The sequence below is a fragment of the Alligator mississippiensis genome, chromosome 4 (assembly GCF_030867095.1).
Source record: "Alligator mississippiensis isolate rAllMis1 chromosome 4, rAllMis1, whole genome shotgun sequence".
In the NCBI taxonomy this organism is placed as follows: domain Eukaryota; kingdom Metazoa; phylum Chordata; order Crocodylia; family Alligatoridae; genus Alligator; species Alligator mississippiensis.
In genome coordinates this window covers 183,595,798-183,613,057 of record NC_081827.1, presented here as the reverse complement: position 1 = coordinate 183,613,057, position 17,260 = coordinate 183,595,798, and the positions used below count along the sequence as shown (strand labels likewise).

General features: G+C 45.5%; 1 protein-coding gene across 5 annotated transcripts in view; it reads left to right on the top strand.

Moving 5' to 3' along the window:
* Nucleotides 1-16,359, top strand: part of SH3BP4 (SH3 domain binding protein 4) — a 126,832-nt gene extending 110,473 nt beyond the window's left edge. For all 5 annotated transcript variants that reach the window (XM_014594253.3, XM_019492203.2, XM_059727166.1 and 2 more), the window contains 2 exons: nt 11,718-11,906; nt 13,103-16,359. In XM_014594253.3, the coding sequence (XP_014449739.1) occupies nt 11,718-11,906; nt 13,103-13,327 (414 nt within the window). In that variant the 3' untranslated portion in view covers nt 13,328-16,359. The remainder of the gene's footprint in view (nt 1-11,717; nt 11,907-13,102) is intronic.
* The last annotated feature ends 901 nt before the right edge of the window (nt 16,360-17,260 follow it).

Genomic DNA, 17,260 nt, shown 5'->3' with positions numbered 1-17,260 from the left:
CCAGGGGTGCTGCAAGATCCTTTGTAGGGTGCCACGAGATGCGAGGAAATAAGCAGGTAAGCTCAGGCTTGGTTCCTGCCTGGCTATTTGCCTGCCCATCCTACCTGACCCTTCTCAAGGAAATGAGTACTGTAATTAATAAATTAGTTTTTGAAATGGGCTGCTATTTGATTCACAAGTTACGGAGGGGCACTTTGAATCTAAAAAGAGTGAAAGCCACTGACCTACAGGTATGGTGATGTAGTAAGGAGCCATTTTCTTTCAGAGCTTTATACAAATTTGAAGTTCACAAACATTTCTTGTAATACAATTCCTCTGTAAACTAATCCTCAGGTAATTTTCAGCATCTTCCTGTGTCACTCCTCCACTTAACTTACACCGCTTGTTTGGTACTACTTTGATTTAACAATCCATTCAAATTACCAAAATACGCAGAGGCAGTGCCTCCTCTGGGCGTGTTTTCTCCTTACCAGCCCCCACGCATCTTATGGCAGAGATAAGAATGGCTTGCTGTAGGATTTGTTAACTACTGGGTAGTTTCTGTGTTTGTACAGAAGCAATTAACTGAGATTGTCTGTCTGTAGAATGCTGCAAAATGTTTGCAGTGGAGTGCAATCAGGGACACAGCCTTGCTTCAACAAAGCAATCTGCGTTTCTGTCTTCTGGTTGATGCACAGCATGGATGAGCACGGAGCGTTACTTCTCATTAACACCGTATTGTCCGGACTAAAATGGATAGGTAGCAGGTCTGTGGAAAGAACCCCCCATGCTTTTCTGAATAGCAGGTCTCATGAGTTTGGGGTATGCATCAAGCTAGTGACCCTCCCTGACCTGCTTAGACCAGCTCATTGATACAGCAAACGCAGAGAGAAGCTAGTTGTATGATGGAAAGATGTCAAATGCATATTTCCAAAGCCCTCCCGAAAACATGGAGGCTGAGCGCACTTGTTAATCTGCTCAGCATGAAGTGCATCTTGTGGCTCTGAGACTGGCATTGGGTAGGGGGGTCACAATGTGGATGTTCTTGCAGCAGCAGCTGTGAAGGTCAGGGAAGTAGATTTAGAATATGTGCCTCAAACCGCAGCACATCCCCTCATCTGCCAGCCACTTGAGGAGCTGAAGGAAAGGAAGGGCTGACAGCTCTTCCTACAGTGGAGTAATAGACATCTTAGCCTTTGGCCCCAGATTTTAGATATAGTTATTGCAACAAGTTACCTACATCTATAATGTCCACAATACAGTTTAAATAAAAGTGCTGTCCCAAGCGAGACATAACCTTGCTTTTAGAACACTGCTCTTCCTGCATTGTAATTAAGTTGTAAATCCATCTTCCACTTCAGACTTGTCTTTCCAAAATTAAGGAAGCCAAATGCTCTTTGAGTATCTCTCCTCTTCCTTGTCTGTGATTGTATTGTAGACAGCTGTTATGGCAACAGCATCCTCTGTGATTTATCTCCCCCCCCCCCCCCCCCCAACCTACTAGGTTTTATTTTTTCCTTTCCTATCTTCACCTGTTTCCATTTTTCAGGATCAAAATCTCACATTTTATTTTAATGGAGGTGGTTGACGGCTTTTATAAACAGCTCTCTGCCCACAGATCTAGAAAGAGAACGTTTAATAAAGAAGGGCACATAGTAGACTAGGAAAGGTTTGGGTTGAAGTTTTCTGCTTTGTGCAGTATTTCTTTTCAAAACAATTTTTAGCAGGTTCCAAACTAGACATACTTACCTTTTTTACCATCAAATTCTATGTCTGTGGACTCATTTGAGCTATATTTAAGGGTATTTCAAACTTAAATAATGAGAAGTAATATAAATGCCTGAAACCCAGGAAATCTGTGATGCCCATCCTTAAAAGTTACCTGCAGATTGGGAAGAACGGGTAATCTGTTTTTTTGGTCACTTCTCTGTATGCATAAGGAGAGCCTAAAGGGGCAGGTCTCTGTGTGTTCTGCTCAGATTTTTTTCTTTAGAAATTTAATCTGATCTAGTCTCCTTGGAAGACTGTGTGGAAAGCTGGAGAGCTAGCAGGAAGTACTGAAAACAGGAAAGTTGAAAGGTACAATAGACCTGCTTTAAAATGCTTGGTAATACTGGTTTTGTATTTAAATGATCAAAGATGTGACACTAGGTACCTCCCAGAATTACTGATGTGATAAAATGCCAGCAGCCTTTATACAGGAGCTCTGCCTACAGGAACCATGCAAAAATGTCTCCCTTGGGAAGCACCTTCTTTGCATTTTTAAGAAACCTCCTGTGAGGGGGCTTTCCAGTGGTCATCTACTTCCCAATTCCACTGATTGTGAAGGGGAAGAGCAAGCAGCAAGTTCCAGCATCCTAGAGCCCTCTGAGAGAGAGATCCTGCCAGCTGCCCCCTTTTTTTAGAACAAAGGGTATCCAACTCAGTTGTGTCAATTTGCTGCAGTTTTGGCAATATAGCATGGATGGAGAGTTAAATACCTGGAAAGTCAGGATCCCATACCTGTTCCAATCCTTAAACCTATCGGGTTCAATAGTTTCTGCAGCCAGGGCACGTAAGGGGGTGATGTGTGAGTAGCATCCTGGCCTGTTGCCTTAGACTTCATATCCTGAATGACCAGGGACGTATTTGCTGCTGGATTGACTGAGAGTGGCCTTTGCAAGTCTGGAATAAGACTTTAAACTCATGCCTCTGTGATGTGGTGTCTTAGCTGTTCTGCCATTGTGCCTGAAGCTGGGAGAAAGGTGTCTATTAAAGATTAAAACACCTGCTACTTCTCTCCTGCTCCTTTGCTCTGGGTCTCCTGGGAAACCTCCAGCAAAAACAGGGAAGATAAGACTTGCTCATAATCTTAGCATCTCCTAATTGGAAACCATTTTTAGAGGAACTAAAGATTTCATATTATTAGTTTGAAGACACCCCCCCCCCCACTTTCTTTATGTTTGACTTGCTCTTTATATTTGTATCTTGCATGGGGCTTGTTCAAAAAAAAAAGTGAAGTGTGGTTTCATAGTAGCTAGGGACCTGAACAGATCATCTAGCCTGACCCCCTGCCACAGGCAGGAATGAATGCTGGGTTCACAAGACCCCAGACAGGTGATCATCCAACCTTCTCTTGAATTTGCCCAAGGTAGGGGCGAGGACCACTTCCCTGGGAAGTTGGTTCCAGACTTTGGCCACCCTAACTGTAAAATATTGCCTTCTGATCTCTAACCTAAACCTATTCTCCATCAGCTTATTACCATTGTTCCTCGTCACCCCAGGTGGTGCTGGGGAGAAAAGGGCTCTGCTTATTTGCTGTTGATCTCCCCTGATGAGCTTGTAGGCAGCCACCAGATCTTGCTGAGGCTGAACAGGTTCAGGTCTCTCCTCGTAGGGCCTGTCCTGCAGCCCTCTCACCAAGCGGGTAGCCCTCCTCTGAACCCTCTCCCAGCTGGCCTCATCCCTTTCGAAGTGCGGCACCCAGTACTGGACGCAGTACTCGAACTGCAGCCTGACCAAAGTCGCATAGAGGGGGAGTATCATCTCTCTGGGCCGGCTTGAGATGCATGACAAGGTATGGCTGGCCTTGCTGGCTGCGGTCTGGCATTGGCTGCTCATGTTCATCTTGGAGTCAATAATGACTTCGAGATCCCTTTCCACCTCTGTGCTTTCAAGAGGGGAACTCCCCAGCCTGTATGTATGCTGTGGATTCCTTCTCCCAAGGTGCAGCACCCTGCATTTGTCTACATTGAACCCCCTCCTATTCTCATCTGCCCACTTTTGTAGCCTGTTTAAATCTAGTTTCAGTCTGTCTCTCCCTTCAAGTGTGTCCGCCTCACCCCACATCTTAGTGTCATCAGCAGATTTGGACAGTGTGCTTTCCACCCCCTCATCCAAGTCGCTGATGAAAATGTTAAACAGTGCAGGCCCGAGGACCGAGCCCTGGGGTACCCCACTGCTCACATCTCGCCAGGTTGAGTACAATCCGTCCACCACTACTCTCTGGGTGCGCCCCATCAGCCAATTTTTTACCCATCCAACTGTGCAGGCATCAGTGCCGCAGTCACTTAATTTATTGATGAGGATAGGGCGAGAGACAGTGTCAAAGGCCTTCTTAAAGTCTAGAAAGACTATGTCCACAGCAACACCATCATCCAAGGCTTTATCCAAGACTTGGTCATAAAAGGCAGTCAGGTTGATCTGGCAGGACTTGCCTCTGATGAACCCATGCTGATTGCCCCTGAGCATGATCTCCCCTGCAGGCCCCCCACAGATGTGCTCCTTGATGATCCTCTCCAAGATCTTCCCAAGCACCGAGGTGAGGCTTACAGGCCTATAGTTACTTGGGTCCTCCTTCCTCCCCTTCTTGAAAATAGGGACCACATTAGCCAGTTTCCAGTCCCCCGGTACCTGGCCAGATGACCACGAATGCTCATACAACCAGGCCAAAGGCTCCACGATGACCCCTGCCAGCTCCCTCAAAACCCTTGGGTGGAGGGCATCTGGACCTGCAGATTTAAAAATGTCTAGCCCTTTCAGAAGATCCCTAACCACATCTGTGTTGACTGAAGGCCTGACAGAGCTATCCCTAAGATTGTCCCTATCTCTGGTAGGTGGGATGTCCCGGTCCCTGTTCAAGAAAACAGAGGCAAAGAAACTGTTAAAAATATCAGCTTTCTTGTCTGGCATGGCCACAAGATTACTGTTTGCATCTTGCAGGGGCCCTACATTGCCTGGTGTCCTCTTCTTGTTCCCAATGTACTTGAAAAAGGATTTTTTGTTGTCCTTAATTGTGGACGCTAGCCTGAGTTCCATCTCTACCTTGGCCTTCCTAATAGCCCTCCTACACTCCCGGGCCGAGGAGGAGTACTCCTCCTTGGTGACAGCCCCTCCCTTCCACTGGTTGTACGCCCCGCTTTTAGTCCTCAGGCATTCCTGAATGCCCTTGCTGAGCCAAGGGGGTTTTTGAGCACTCTTACCCCACTTGGTTCTCTCAGGGACTGTTATCCTTTGGGCCTAGAGGATTGCCCCCTTAAGGTACGACCATCCCCCGTGGACTCCCATCTCCTCTACCTTCTGGGCCCTTAGTGCCTCTCCTGCTAGTCTCCAAAGCTCATTGAAGTTGGCCCTTCTGAAGTCAAGGGCTTTAGCCTTGGTGTGAGCCCTAGGCGCCCTGTGTTGTATAATGAAATCCAGCAGGTGATGATCACTATTGCCCAGGTGGTCAAGGACCTGCAGTTTCCTCACCAGGTCATCCCCCGTGGCCAGGACCAGGTCCAGCAAGGCGTTACCCCTAGTGGAGCTGTGCACTTCCTGGATAAGGTGAAGGTCCTGTAATACAGCCAGGAACCTACACGAGCGGTCAGACCTGGTTGTCTGCTCCTCCCAGCAAATGTCTGGGTAGTTTAGGTCACCCATGACAATAACATCGCTTGACCTAACCGCCTCCATAAGCTGACTGGAGAAGTCCTGGTCTAGCTCTTCCCCCTGGTTGGGTGGTCTGTAATAGACACCCACCGTAAGGTCCCTTTCGCCACACACCCCCCTTGTAGTTTGACCCATAGTGTCTCTGTCTGAACCTCCTCTAACCCAAAGCTAATCCTTGATGATGTGAGGTGCTCTTTGACATAGAGCGCAACACCGCCCCCCTTTCTTCTCTGTCCTGTCTCTTCTATATAGGGTGTACCCCCAAATGCCCACCACCCAATCGTAGGTAGGGTCCCACCAGGTTTCTGTTAGCCCTACTAAGTCTGGGTTCCTACTCGCAATCAGGAGACACAGTTCCTCCTGCTTACACCCCATACTACGAGCATTAGTGTAGAGGCACCTGAGGCCTCCTGAGGGTGCACGTGCCTCCCTCCCACTCCCAGGGCAGTTGTGGCCCCCTGCTCCCCAGACATTGATGCTTACCTGGGCTTCCCTTCCTCTTGTTACCCTGCGTGCTGGTGAAACATCCTCTCCACTCGAAGTGGCCCCTTCCCCCAGCAAAGCTAGTTTCTTGTCTTCTAAAGTGAAGTTTAACTCCAGGTAGTTAAAGCTACAATGTCAGTTTTAACAAACTTCTCTATTTGCTGAAAACCCTGTTTTGCAAGTACACACTGTGCCATAGTGACATTAGAGAAAAGTCTTCCTCAACCCAATAAGAAAAAGATCAGCATTTGTACAATTAGGGTAGTAGCACTCCATGGTTTTATAGTTGCTCAGCTTTGTGTCATCTTCCCAAGTTATCATATCTGGTGAGTTGATATTTTACTGTTAACACTGCACTGTGAAATAAGAGCAAGATAGATTCTCTTCTGTTTTGCCCATCAGTGCCTGCAGTAGGTGCAAAGGGACGCTGAGGGGTCTTGGTCATGAGAGGTGCTACACCCCAAGAGCAAGGCTTTTCCCCACCCCCTCAAAACTCGTCCCTTGTAGATATCAAAGTGTGGTAGATGAGGTGGGGACCACATGGACTGCACTGTGGCCAAAAAGAGGACAACAGTGGGTGGTTACAGGGGGTTCTAATCCAATTCTCCACTTCCATAATCCTGGGCCTAATGTAAACTATCACGGTCCAAGTTGTGATTTGAGGCAGTCTACAATTTCATTGGCTCCCAAGGATCTCCCAGATGACAGTCTTCTCATGTGCCTCACCACCACACCACGAGCTCTGTAAAACCAAGTGTGCCAGCTTGTCAATGGGGTGGTTGAGGCTGACATGGACATATGATGGCAAAGGATTTGGAGCCTCACTATGTCCTAGTGATAGCAGTTGCTGTGGAGATGGATGAGCAGTGGCTTGCCAAGCAAGCAGAAGAAAAACATGAAAAACATAGAGACTAGGATGAGGTGCCATGCAGGTCAAGGAACAAGGGCATATCTTCATATAAACCTACCCGTCTCTCCATTGCCCCAATACCAGTCCCTTCCCTAGCTGCCTCCCCTGCCTCCAACACCCTTAAAAGGTACCAGCAAACTCCAGCCTCACCTATGCTCAGAGGCCATCCCTTGACCACACCTGCTTGTCCTGAGACCACCCTACCCCTCTTCTTCCCCACCTCTCAGAGGACATCTGTAGCAAATGGATTGAACTCCTCTCCCTACTCCACCCTGGACTGCTCCACCCTGGTTCTCCTGTACCTGCTCTCCTGAAATGGTTCGGTGAGGGTCCTTGCTGATTGTTTCACACCAGCTCTTCCTCTGACCTCACTGCTGTGTTTGAGGCTGACATTTATCCTTTTCTGCTTTTTCTTTTCATGTAAACCATATAATGTTCTCCTCCTGAGGAAGCTATGGTGGTGGTATTTTTCCATGTGAACAAATGTTTTAGGCCATTGGGCCATCTTTATGACTCCCAATGAATTCACATCCAGGCATGTTAATGTGAAAATGCTTTGTGATATTGTCCCCACCACACCAGTTCACTCTGTGCACAGCATGTGTCTATTCCTTGTTGAAATGAAATGCCTTATAAAATTCTCTGTCACATGTTTCGTATCCTTTGGCATATCTGGAACTGCCACCATAACTCTGGATCCCTTGAGAACTACCAGTTTTCTGTAATGCAAAAACAAAACAGACCCCAGTTAAAGTGAAAGGCAGTCCATTTTGAAACCACTTTAAAAGTTTTAATGGAAACAAGTTCTACGCAGCACTTAATTATCTAAAGGAATGCATGCCATAGGATATTCAGGAGGCACATGGCTGGGAAGGAGCTAAAGAATGATTAGATATTTAGGGGATGATATTCACGGTTTGCATAAGATTAAAAAATAAGAAGGATGCTGGTCTCATGTTTTGGAGCACAAATCACTGATTTAGCTACTTGCAACTAGGAAAAAAACTTTTCCCGTAGATCAGTTGTTATCCATTAGCGGGTTTCCTGCATTAGCTTCCAGAGCCCAGCCAGTGTTGAAGATTGGGGAGGGGGGAGGGTTTGATAGTACAGGGGTTAGCAACAGTAGAACATAAGAGCATAAGAGCTCTTACTGGTTCAGACCGTAGGCCTATCTAGTCCAGCATCTGGAGGGCCCGATTCAAAGGCCACCCCCCTCACTCCCCTGCTTAATTGCTCCTGTATTGCGCAGTGGCAGAGTGAATTGGGTATAAGCAGTATTTTTTCTACCATATCTTTCTCACTTGCAGCCTCCAGCATTTAAGGTCTAGGAAGCTCTAATTCAGAGGCTGTATCCCTAACTCCCAGGCTCAATAGCTATTTGGCTGTGGGCCAGAATAACCCAACATGGATCTGAGGCAAGCCAGCATTTACACCCAACCACTATTTCTTCCCATGACCTGGCTGCAGTAAAACCTCTTCCCCCTTCCAGTCAAGCCTCTACCATCCAGTTGCAGCATGGTGCTGACAAAACACCCTGCACCTGAATGCCACCAAAGCCACAGCTCCTCAGCCACATCCAAAGGCTCTGCAGGTTGCTGGCTGCCCCCATAGTAGTGGCTCTGTGTAGGTTCTAATAATCCATTTAGGAATTTTTTTATACCACGTTTTCTTGTATATAACTCGCACTTTTTTTTTCCAAAAACAAGCTGCTGGAAATCTGGTTCCTCATTTTATCGTTTATGTCAAGTGTTTTCAACCTTTTTTGGTTGGTGTACCCCTGGCAGCCGACGAACAGAGAGCAGGGAGGGGTCCCCCTTGTGCAGTGGTGAAACCAGAAGTGCCACCGGTGAAACCAGAAAATGCTCCCACTTCTCCACTCTGCTGCCGCATACCCCCTGGGGCCTTCCCAAGTGCCCCCCAGGGGTTGCGTACCCCTGGTTGACAACCCCTGGTGTATGTGGTATGCCATCCAAGGCAGAGAGCAGTGAGCAAGGAACTAGCCCTGGGTACTCCCTGGCGAGCCTGCATTGCCGGTCTGTCCCCAGCTGGAGTTCCAGTATGCTGGATCAGAGAGCAGGCACCCTGTCTCTAGCTAACTTGCTTCTCTCTCACGGCACCTGTAGTCAGAGAGCAGGGAGCCCAGGCTGACGCAGGTAAGAAGACTATGCCCCTTGCCTCCTGTCGCAGGGCACCTCGGTGCTCTGCTCCTAGAGAGGGGAAACTGCTGGGGAAAAGAGTCCTAGCAGGGAATAAGAGCCCACCTGCAGGTTGCCAGGGCAACTGGAGGCAGCGAATGACCCACACCTGACAGTGGTTAGCTGGCTGGAAGGGGCAAGGCCTGGCCCTTATAAAGCCCAGGGCTGAGGTCAGGCTGGCAGTTCCCCGCCAGCAGCCAGAGAGGCAGGAGCTCCCGGAGTAGGGATGCGAGAAGCAGCGAGACCCGCAGGTGCTGCTGGAGCAGAGTTATAGACAGCAGCTCCGGAGGCTTGAGCAATGAGTTAAGTTGTGGCCAAGAGGCTTGTGTTTGTTTTGTGGTTGTTTATTACACCGGTGGCTAGGGCGAGGCTATAAGGGGTTGGAGGAGGCCTTGGGGAACCCCCAGCGGTGGGGGAACCCCGGTGCCAGGAAGGGCGCAGCTTGCAGGGTGCTTAGACCCCAGCCCCAGAGAGGGGCATTTGAGGAAGCCCAGCGTGGGCACAGCGAGCCCCGGAGAGGGGGCAGTATTATTAGGAAGCCCCAGTGTGGGCCCAGCAAGCCCCAGAGAGGGGGTACTACTGAGAAGCCCCAGGGCAGACATGGCGAGCCCCTGTGGAAGGCAGAGTACTGTGGTAAACCCTGGAAAGGGCAAAGTACTGCGGTAAACCCCGGCGAGAGGGGGTAGTGGTGCGGTGAGCCCGGGAGAAAGGGGGTAGCAGTGCGGTGGGCCCGGGAGTCAGGTGGCGTAGCTGAGGAGTCCCAGAGGGGGCACAGAAGTCCCCAGGAAAGGGGCGACATTACAGGGCAGGCCCCGAGTGGGCTTGGAGAGCCCAGGAGGGGGCAGCACAACAGAGAAGGCCCGAGAGACGGGCATGAATATAGACAGAGAGACAGACCAACGTCTATCCCATCTGCGAGGCTTGGGGCGTGGTATCAGGGGTGGTTGGAGCCATGCGTAGCCCATAAGGCTAGGGTGCCAGGGGAGCACCCATCATACAGGGAGACCCCCGGAGAGTCTGGAAAACCACGGGGTCTGAGTCAACGTAGAGCCGTGCCCAAGCAGATGTAAGGCAGCCTCCCAACTTTATATAACAGCAAAGACGTGGCGGGCAAGAAATAGAAGGTGCCCTTGAGCTGACTTGGCACGGAGGAAGGGGCCTCAAGGAGATCACGGCCCTCCTGTAGGACTCTGCTGTGACACCTCCCTCAAGCAGTCACATAATATGTATTCCCCCTTCCCCTCCTTCCTCCCAGTCTGCTCAGGGCACTAGAAGAGATTGCCTCTGATTCTTTCCCACCCCCATCCCCTGTCTTTTCACTTATATTGCTACTCTTGCTGCTGAGTGAGTAGCAGCAGCCAGGGGTTAATGGGGCAGGAACAGGCTCCCCAAGTGGTTTGCAGCTGGGTACATGCTGCAATATTCCAACGTGGGATGTGAGGTACCTGCAAACCTCTTCTGTGGATTTTTTAGTTTTGTAACTTGTTCTTTTTATGGTGTATTGCATTTTATCATTTGTTCGGTTAAATTACTTATTAGTGTTTTCAAGGAAAAATCTTTTTCTTCATTCTGCATTCCCCAAACAAGGTGCATGTTATGAGGGCAGATAGAGGGGGTTATATGTGATAAAATAGGTTTTTTGTTTGTTTGTTTGTTTTTTTTCCCCTCGCCTCACACCTATCATTCAGATTCTGTTAACTGTGTTCTTCTTGCCAAGGCCCTAGACTGGTTGTGGTTTACAGAGACGAGTCTTCCCTTTTTTTTTTTTTTTTTCAAAATTCTCTGTCTGCTTTTGTTGGCCAAAGAATGACTAGGTAGATGTGTGCTAGATATATAATTTCTGCTCCAGATTCCCTGGTTGAAGTCCTTCATGAAGTGCTTTGGAAAAAAAAAAAATAATTGCCATTTTGAGATCAGTAAGCCATCCAGTTAAAAACCATTGTAATGATCTTTAGATTTCATGTTGTCCTGAAGCTTTAATAATTATAATTGCTTCATTCATGCTGCCTAGTGCTCTGAACTCAGCTGGTCAGCTGAGTTTCACTAAAAGCAGGCCCAACACTAGCTTTCCCTATACCTGGCCTAGTGCTTTGTATTTGCACTTTTGAAGTAATGAGTTCCCTAGAAGCAGTTTGTGTTTCTTTCTGATATCATCTTGCTTTCTGTAGCAAAAGTACTGTTCTTCCCTGGTCATTAATGCACAGAGGTGTATTGACCAAGTTGAATTAATTGGTTTTTATTATACACTGTTATTAGTCCAGTCTTAATGGGCTTCAACTGTTAAGTATCTTGGAAAGCCACTAGTTCCCTAACTCTATAAACCAGTACAAAATGGGTGTAGAATGCTTTATTTGGTTAATGGGATTATTCTTTCTGTGGCTCTGACTTTATTTTGCTACCTGCTGCATCAGGGGTTGATAAAGATTGACTGAAGAGACTTTCCTGTGCAAATAGGGACGGTTATCTATCTGTGTGTGCTTTCCTGATGTGTTTTGAGTGGCCTTTTTCAAAAGCAGGGAGATTGAACCACATTTTTGACATTGCGGACTTGACTTTCTTCTTCCACAATTTCATTCTTTTCTATCAAATTCAAAAGCGGTGAAGTTTTGTTGTCACTGTAGTAACATGCCCTCAGCTGCTGGGCCACAGTTTGACTAAGTAGGAAATGACTGATTGCCTCTAGAAAGTAAAAACCTATGACTACACCTGATGTTGGCTTGGTTTGCTGTGCCCTCTCTCAGGCCTTGCTGAAGATGGACTGCCAAGGGCTTGTTGTCAGGCTCATTCAGGACTTTGTGCTCCTCACCACAGCGGTGGAAGTGGCTCAACGCTGGAGGGAACTGGCAGAGAAGTTAGCCAAAGTCTCCAAGCAACAGATGGATGCCTATGAAGCTCCCCACCGGGACAAGAATGGAGTGGTGGACAATGAGGTGAGACTGGATCAGATAATGCAGTCAGTGGGTGTTGGACAAGTGGCTTTTTACGATGGGCTGGAATACAAATGCTCAAGCATAGGCTTTGGCTGCCTTTTCAGTTTTGGGTACATCCACAAATGAACAGTGCTCCTTCTGAGATTCAAGCTGTGGCTATGTTTTGTTCTGATCACTGCATTGCTAAGTGGATGAACTGGCCTTAGTTCAGGTGTTCATCCCTGAGCCTAAGGATTTGGATTTCTTTCTTGGTGACCATTTATGTACTGAGAACTGTACCAACACAGAAATATTAGCAGGGCTAGAACAGTCTTGTCACCAGCTGCATTTTACTGAAGAAGCTAGCAGCATCCTCAGATCTTTCTTTTCTTTCAGGTGAGTAAATAATTCCTGGTACAATGGTTTGAAGATGGCATGTGTTCATCTGATGGCTAACGTTGCACCTCTTTCTCAGTGAACCCTGCGTCACATGCATTGCCTTACAGGAATACAGAAATAAGATGTCTGCAGTTGGAGGATTGTTCCATCTTTCTTGCTTTTTGTTTGGGGTTGGGATAGACAGTGCAGCAGTGGTTAACCCCTCTCTTTGCTGTAACTTTTGAAAATGAAATGGGACTCCAATGCAGGGAATAATATTCTGGAGCATTTCCACATGGCATAAATTTGGTTTAAGATCACCCTCTGACACTGCCAAATCGCTTTGTGTTATTACTTCCAAACCAGTAACTACTGTAGCATACATTGCTTCCCTTTTTATCACATTTAAACAATCTGTATTTCAAGGAGAAATAGCCAATAGGTTCCCCCCACATTCACAGCATTGCTCAGTGTTCAGATTTAGGCAAGCTGACACATGTAGGGTTACCTTGCTGTGGATCCCAAATCAGGAAAGCACATGAGTATGTGCTGGCATGCCTTGCTGAGTAGGGATTGAAACTTAGTAAAGTGCCTTGTTGAACTGAAGTGTGAATGGGCTTGATCCAGTCTGGGATGTTCTTCAGGGCATTCTGGTGCACTGTGGCATGATTTGATCTTGCAAGTCCTGTGCCCCTCAGCAGCCTCACAGTCTACTAACCAATTGCTAATGGTTTCTAAAAGGTAAAAAAAACGACCGGTCTAAGGCACAAGGACAGATCCTTAAATTCTGTGTTTTAATGATTGTCTTTCCTTCTTTTTTCTCTCTGGTGTGAACATAGGCCATGTGGAAACCAGCATATGATTTCCTGCTAACCTGGAGCAACCAAATCGGGGACAGCTATCGTGATGTTATCCAGGAACTTCACACAGGGCTGGACAAAATGAAAAGCCCCATCACAAAACGCTGGAAACATCTCACAGGAACCTTGATCCTAGTCAATTCCTTGGACATACTTCGTGCAGCGGCCTTCAGTCCTCAGGACCATGAAGATTTTGCCATCTAACAGTGGGAAATATTGGCATGCCTAATTCCTTGTGTTTTTAGCAGATGGCTCCAAAAAGGAAGGCTCCTTGCACAGTTCTGAAAGGCCAAAGTTTGGAAGTCCTCTCTAGGACTGCAGTTCAGCAGTAAAGCTGGACCTCCTTCAGCACTCTCCTCCTTGTGGGGGGAAAAAGTCCAGAAAAGTTTATTTTCTATTTGATCTGGTTGATATCAATTAAACCATTTTTACTTGTTAAGTTTAAATTGGGGTGGGGGAGGTGGAAGAGACTACTATTTTTAGGCATTTACAAATAAATATCTAACTTTTTTTTAATGAAGACTAAAGGTTGAAACCACTTTAGGGGAGTTGTTGCCATTTTTTATGTTGTGTAGAAACTTCTCTTTTAAATTATCACTTTGAAATTAGCCTCGAACCATGTAAATAATGTGTTTAGGACAGACCACAATGTGTGTCTCGGTCTCCCCTGTTGCCACACCCTTTACAAAGTTTTTTACTTTTTACAGCGTGTGACTATGTTTATAAACTATTGCATTAAGATGAAATGGCCTGCAACTCTGAGAATGTTACAAAAAAAAAAAGAGTTTTATGCTTCCTTGTTCATAATTCCCTCTTTCCCTTTTTGTTATACACGTTTTTTTAATTCTACATGGAGAAATACATTGTCTGTTTTCAAATGTTCAAGAACAAGTTTTTAACTGGAAAAGTTAATGCTGTCATTAGCATCAGGCAAAGGAGTGCTTCATACCAGCCTGCTGCTACAAGAAATGTTGGGAAAGAAGCTGAAACGATTTCTGATTCAGTGGATTGCTCTCCTTTTTCCTTCCCCTTCCTGCCCCACTATGGACATTCACTAAAAAGATGCCAGTCTTCTTTATGGTAGAACCTTGCCTAACTACTTCATGCTTTGCCTCCTCAGTAAACTCTTCTCTAAAATTTATACTTGATGAAAGTGCTCAGAAGAGGACAGAACAGCTGTATTATAAAACCTTTAAAAAATCAGTTTTTACTGATTTTTAGGATCTGTTTGGATCTGATCCAAAGCACCTTGGAGTCAGTGGAAGCTGTTACTTAGAATTAAATGGTCTTTGATTTTACTGGCTTTTGGACTGAGTTTTTTTCAAGGTTACTGACCTCCAATCTATGATTTAAAGAGTCCTCTGCCATATAAGGGGTTCCACAGAACTAAACCTGAAACACCTCTGTAGCATCCTGTGCCACATATGCTACCCTTTTTTAATAGCTGCCTCTTTTAAATTACCCTCTCCTTCCCTCCTTTTGAAACACTTAATGTGGGGAAAAATATTTTTGCACAGAATGAAGTTTATTTTGAGTGTAAAGTCCCATTTATAACATAGCAATGATGCCACACATAATGAAAAGCTGGGAAAAACATGGTCTATTAAAGAAATATCTTTCAAGCTGACTAGAAAGGTTTTAGAAGCATATTTGTATCATTTTTTTTTTTTCAGGTGTAGGGATTCACCTAACCATGCTGTATAGAAAGCTGTTTTTTACTGACTGATTTGTGATTGAAAGTTGCAGGAAGATAATGACACTTTCTCCCAAACCACTTCTGCCACCTCTATTGTAAAGTTGGTAGCATAGGAGGTTACAAATGGTCTCAACCATCCACCTGTAGGTTTGCTCTGAAAAGTTCAGCTGGCTTCCATCACAGGGCCCCTTCACCTGCTGTCTAAAATTATGGCTTATACACAGTCTGCCTGAGCCTTCTGTTACACTAACATTTGACACTTTTGCTACCCCAAAAGTTGACCTGTTAAGGCAAATACTGCCAAGCTAGTGTGAGTAGCTAGACATATATGGTTTATTGCAACTACATCCTTGTTTGGATTACTGGATGTAGTCACGTTCTCTTCTAGCCCTTCCAAAGTTCATCCCCAAAATATTATTAGTAACAGCATTTTTCTTTTTCTCTCTTACCTGTCCTCACAAGAATGAACAGCACCTTAACCATGGATTTTATCCTCAGGGGCCTTAAGGAGTGTCCTATGCAATGTATCACAGACTTAAAATCCATTAAACCCCACAGATACTTTTTTTTCTTTTTAAAGAAGCAGCCACCTTAAAAGCATAAGCTCTTCATGCTCTGAACCAAAACTGATATGGAAACAGGAATATCTTGCGTGAGAGGGAAGCTGAAGCTCAACACACTAATTAAAAGCATCTAACCCAGCAGAGAGCAAGTTTGTTAAAGGAGCAGCTCTTCAAAATGCCACGTACAGCAGCAGAGTTGTCTTAAGCAGCTGTTAAACGGACATGTTTTTGTGCTTTATCTGAACATTGGTTTCTCTGTTTCTAATAACTTCTATTTAAATCCATGATCCTACCAACGGATCTCTGTAAGCAAACCCTTCTGTCGGTGCAGACGTCTGTTGAGTAGCTTCTTTAGGGTTTGGTGCAGAGATCCAGTCAAAGGCTGTGGGTCTGTAAGAAGCATCAATATAGCACATGGCAAGCAATGAGCATGGTTTGGATCAAGACAGTGGAGGCAGTAGTGGCCTTAGTGATCTTACAAGCAATGTTTAGCCTAGAGGACAAACATGTTTAGCTTCCTGGGATTCTTATAAGATGGGAAATAACTGGATAGTTTTGGAGTTGTTTTTTTTCCCAGTTTTCCTAACTACCTCAGGAACTGTACACCCAGCTTAACACATTTCAACGGAAGCCTAAAACCACCTTGCTAAACCAGACTCTTCTATTCTTGAGAATCCTTTGAGCACAACTGTCAAGTTCTGGATTAGTGGGTGCTATCACTACGTGATTCAGCCTTCCCCTCTCCCTCCATTAGAAATTCAGTGTCTTTTTATTCACCACAATCTGGGTGTGTGTCCCTCCAAATGCCTTTCGCCCAAGAAATGTCAGGCCCTGCTATGGAACCTTGGTCTGGATTTGCATTACTACAGTATGTACAGTAACTGGTTATTGTACTTAACAGTGTTTTAATGTTCCTTTTTTTTAAAAAAAATTATATGGAAAAAAATATTATGATTAAAGCTGTTGTTTGAACACTCCTGGACAGTCTGAAGCTCATCTTATTTCCTGGGAAGTTTCTTCTCAATCATAGGAAAAGTTGGATGTGTGAAAGCCTTTTTGTGCATTTCTATCCAATAGTCCTTTCTTACTGCAACTGTTGAGTCTCAAGCCTTTCCTACACAGATCAGTGGTTAGTAAACTCACCTCTAAGTTTTAAGCTTTAATTGGCTTCCCATCCATATTATGCTTATTATTATTATGCCGTATTTAGTGCTTCCCTATCTACTTTAGAGGACAGGATTAGGATTCAAAACATCTTTGATAATTTAGAGAAATGGACTGAAATAAATGAGATGAAATTCAATGATGCATGCAAAGAACTATTATCAAATGCCCAGAAATGAAATAAGGAATAACTGGCTAGGTCACTCTACTGTAGAAAAAGGATCTGGGATTTTAATGGATCGCAACTGCAATAGGAGTCAACAATGTTCTTTTAAAAAATAATAATAAAAGACAGTTGCATAGTATTAACAGGTATGCTGGATGCAGAGTACAAGGGAGGGTTGTTCTTCTCTTCAGCACTGAAGACCCACCTGGAATACAGTGTCCACTTTGGGCACTGCACTTCAGGAAAGATGTGGAAAACCTGAAAAAAGTCCAGAAGAGAGCAACAATATTGCTTAGAGGTCCAGGAAATGATATAGGAGGAAAGGGTGGACAAAGTGCAGTTATTTGATTTAGAGAAGACTGAGAAGGGCATCTGATCCCAGTACTTTAAAATGAGTACCAAGAAAGTGGTGTGAAGTTGTTGTGTGTCTGTTGAGGCCAGGAAGTAAGTTTAATTTTTGAAATGCAAGTATCTAGCTCTTGTGATTGTGAAGAACAGCCTGAAACCACAGTCCCTGCGTATTCACAAAGCAGACAGCAAATAAAGAA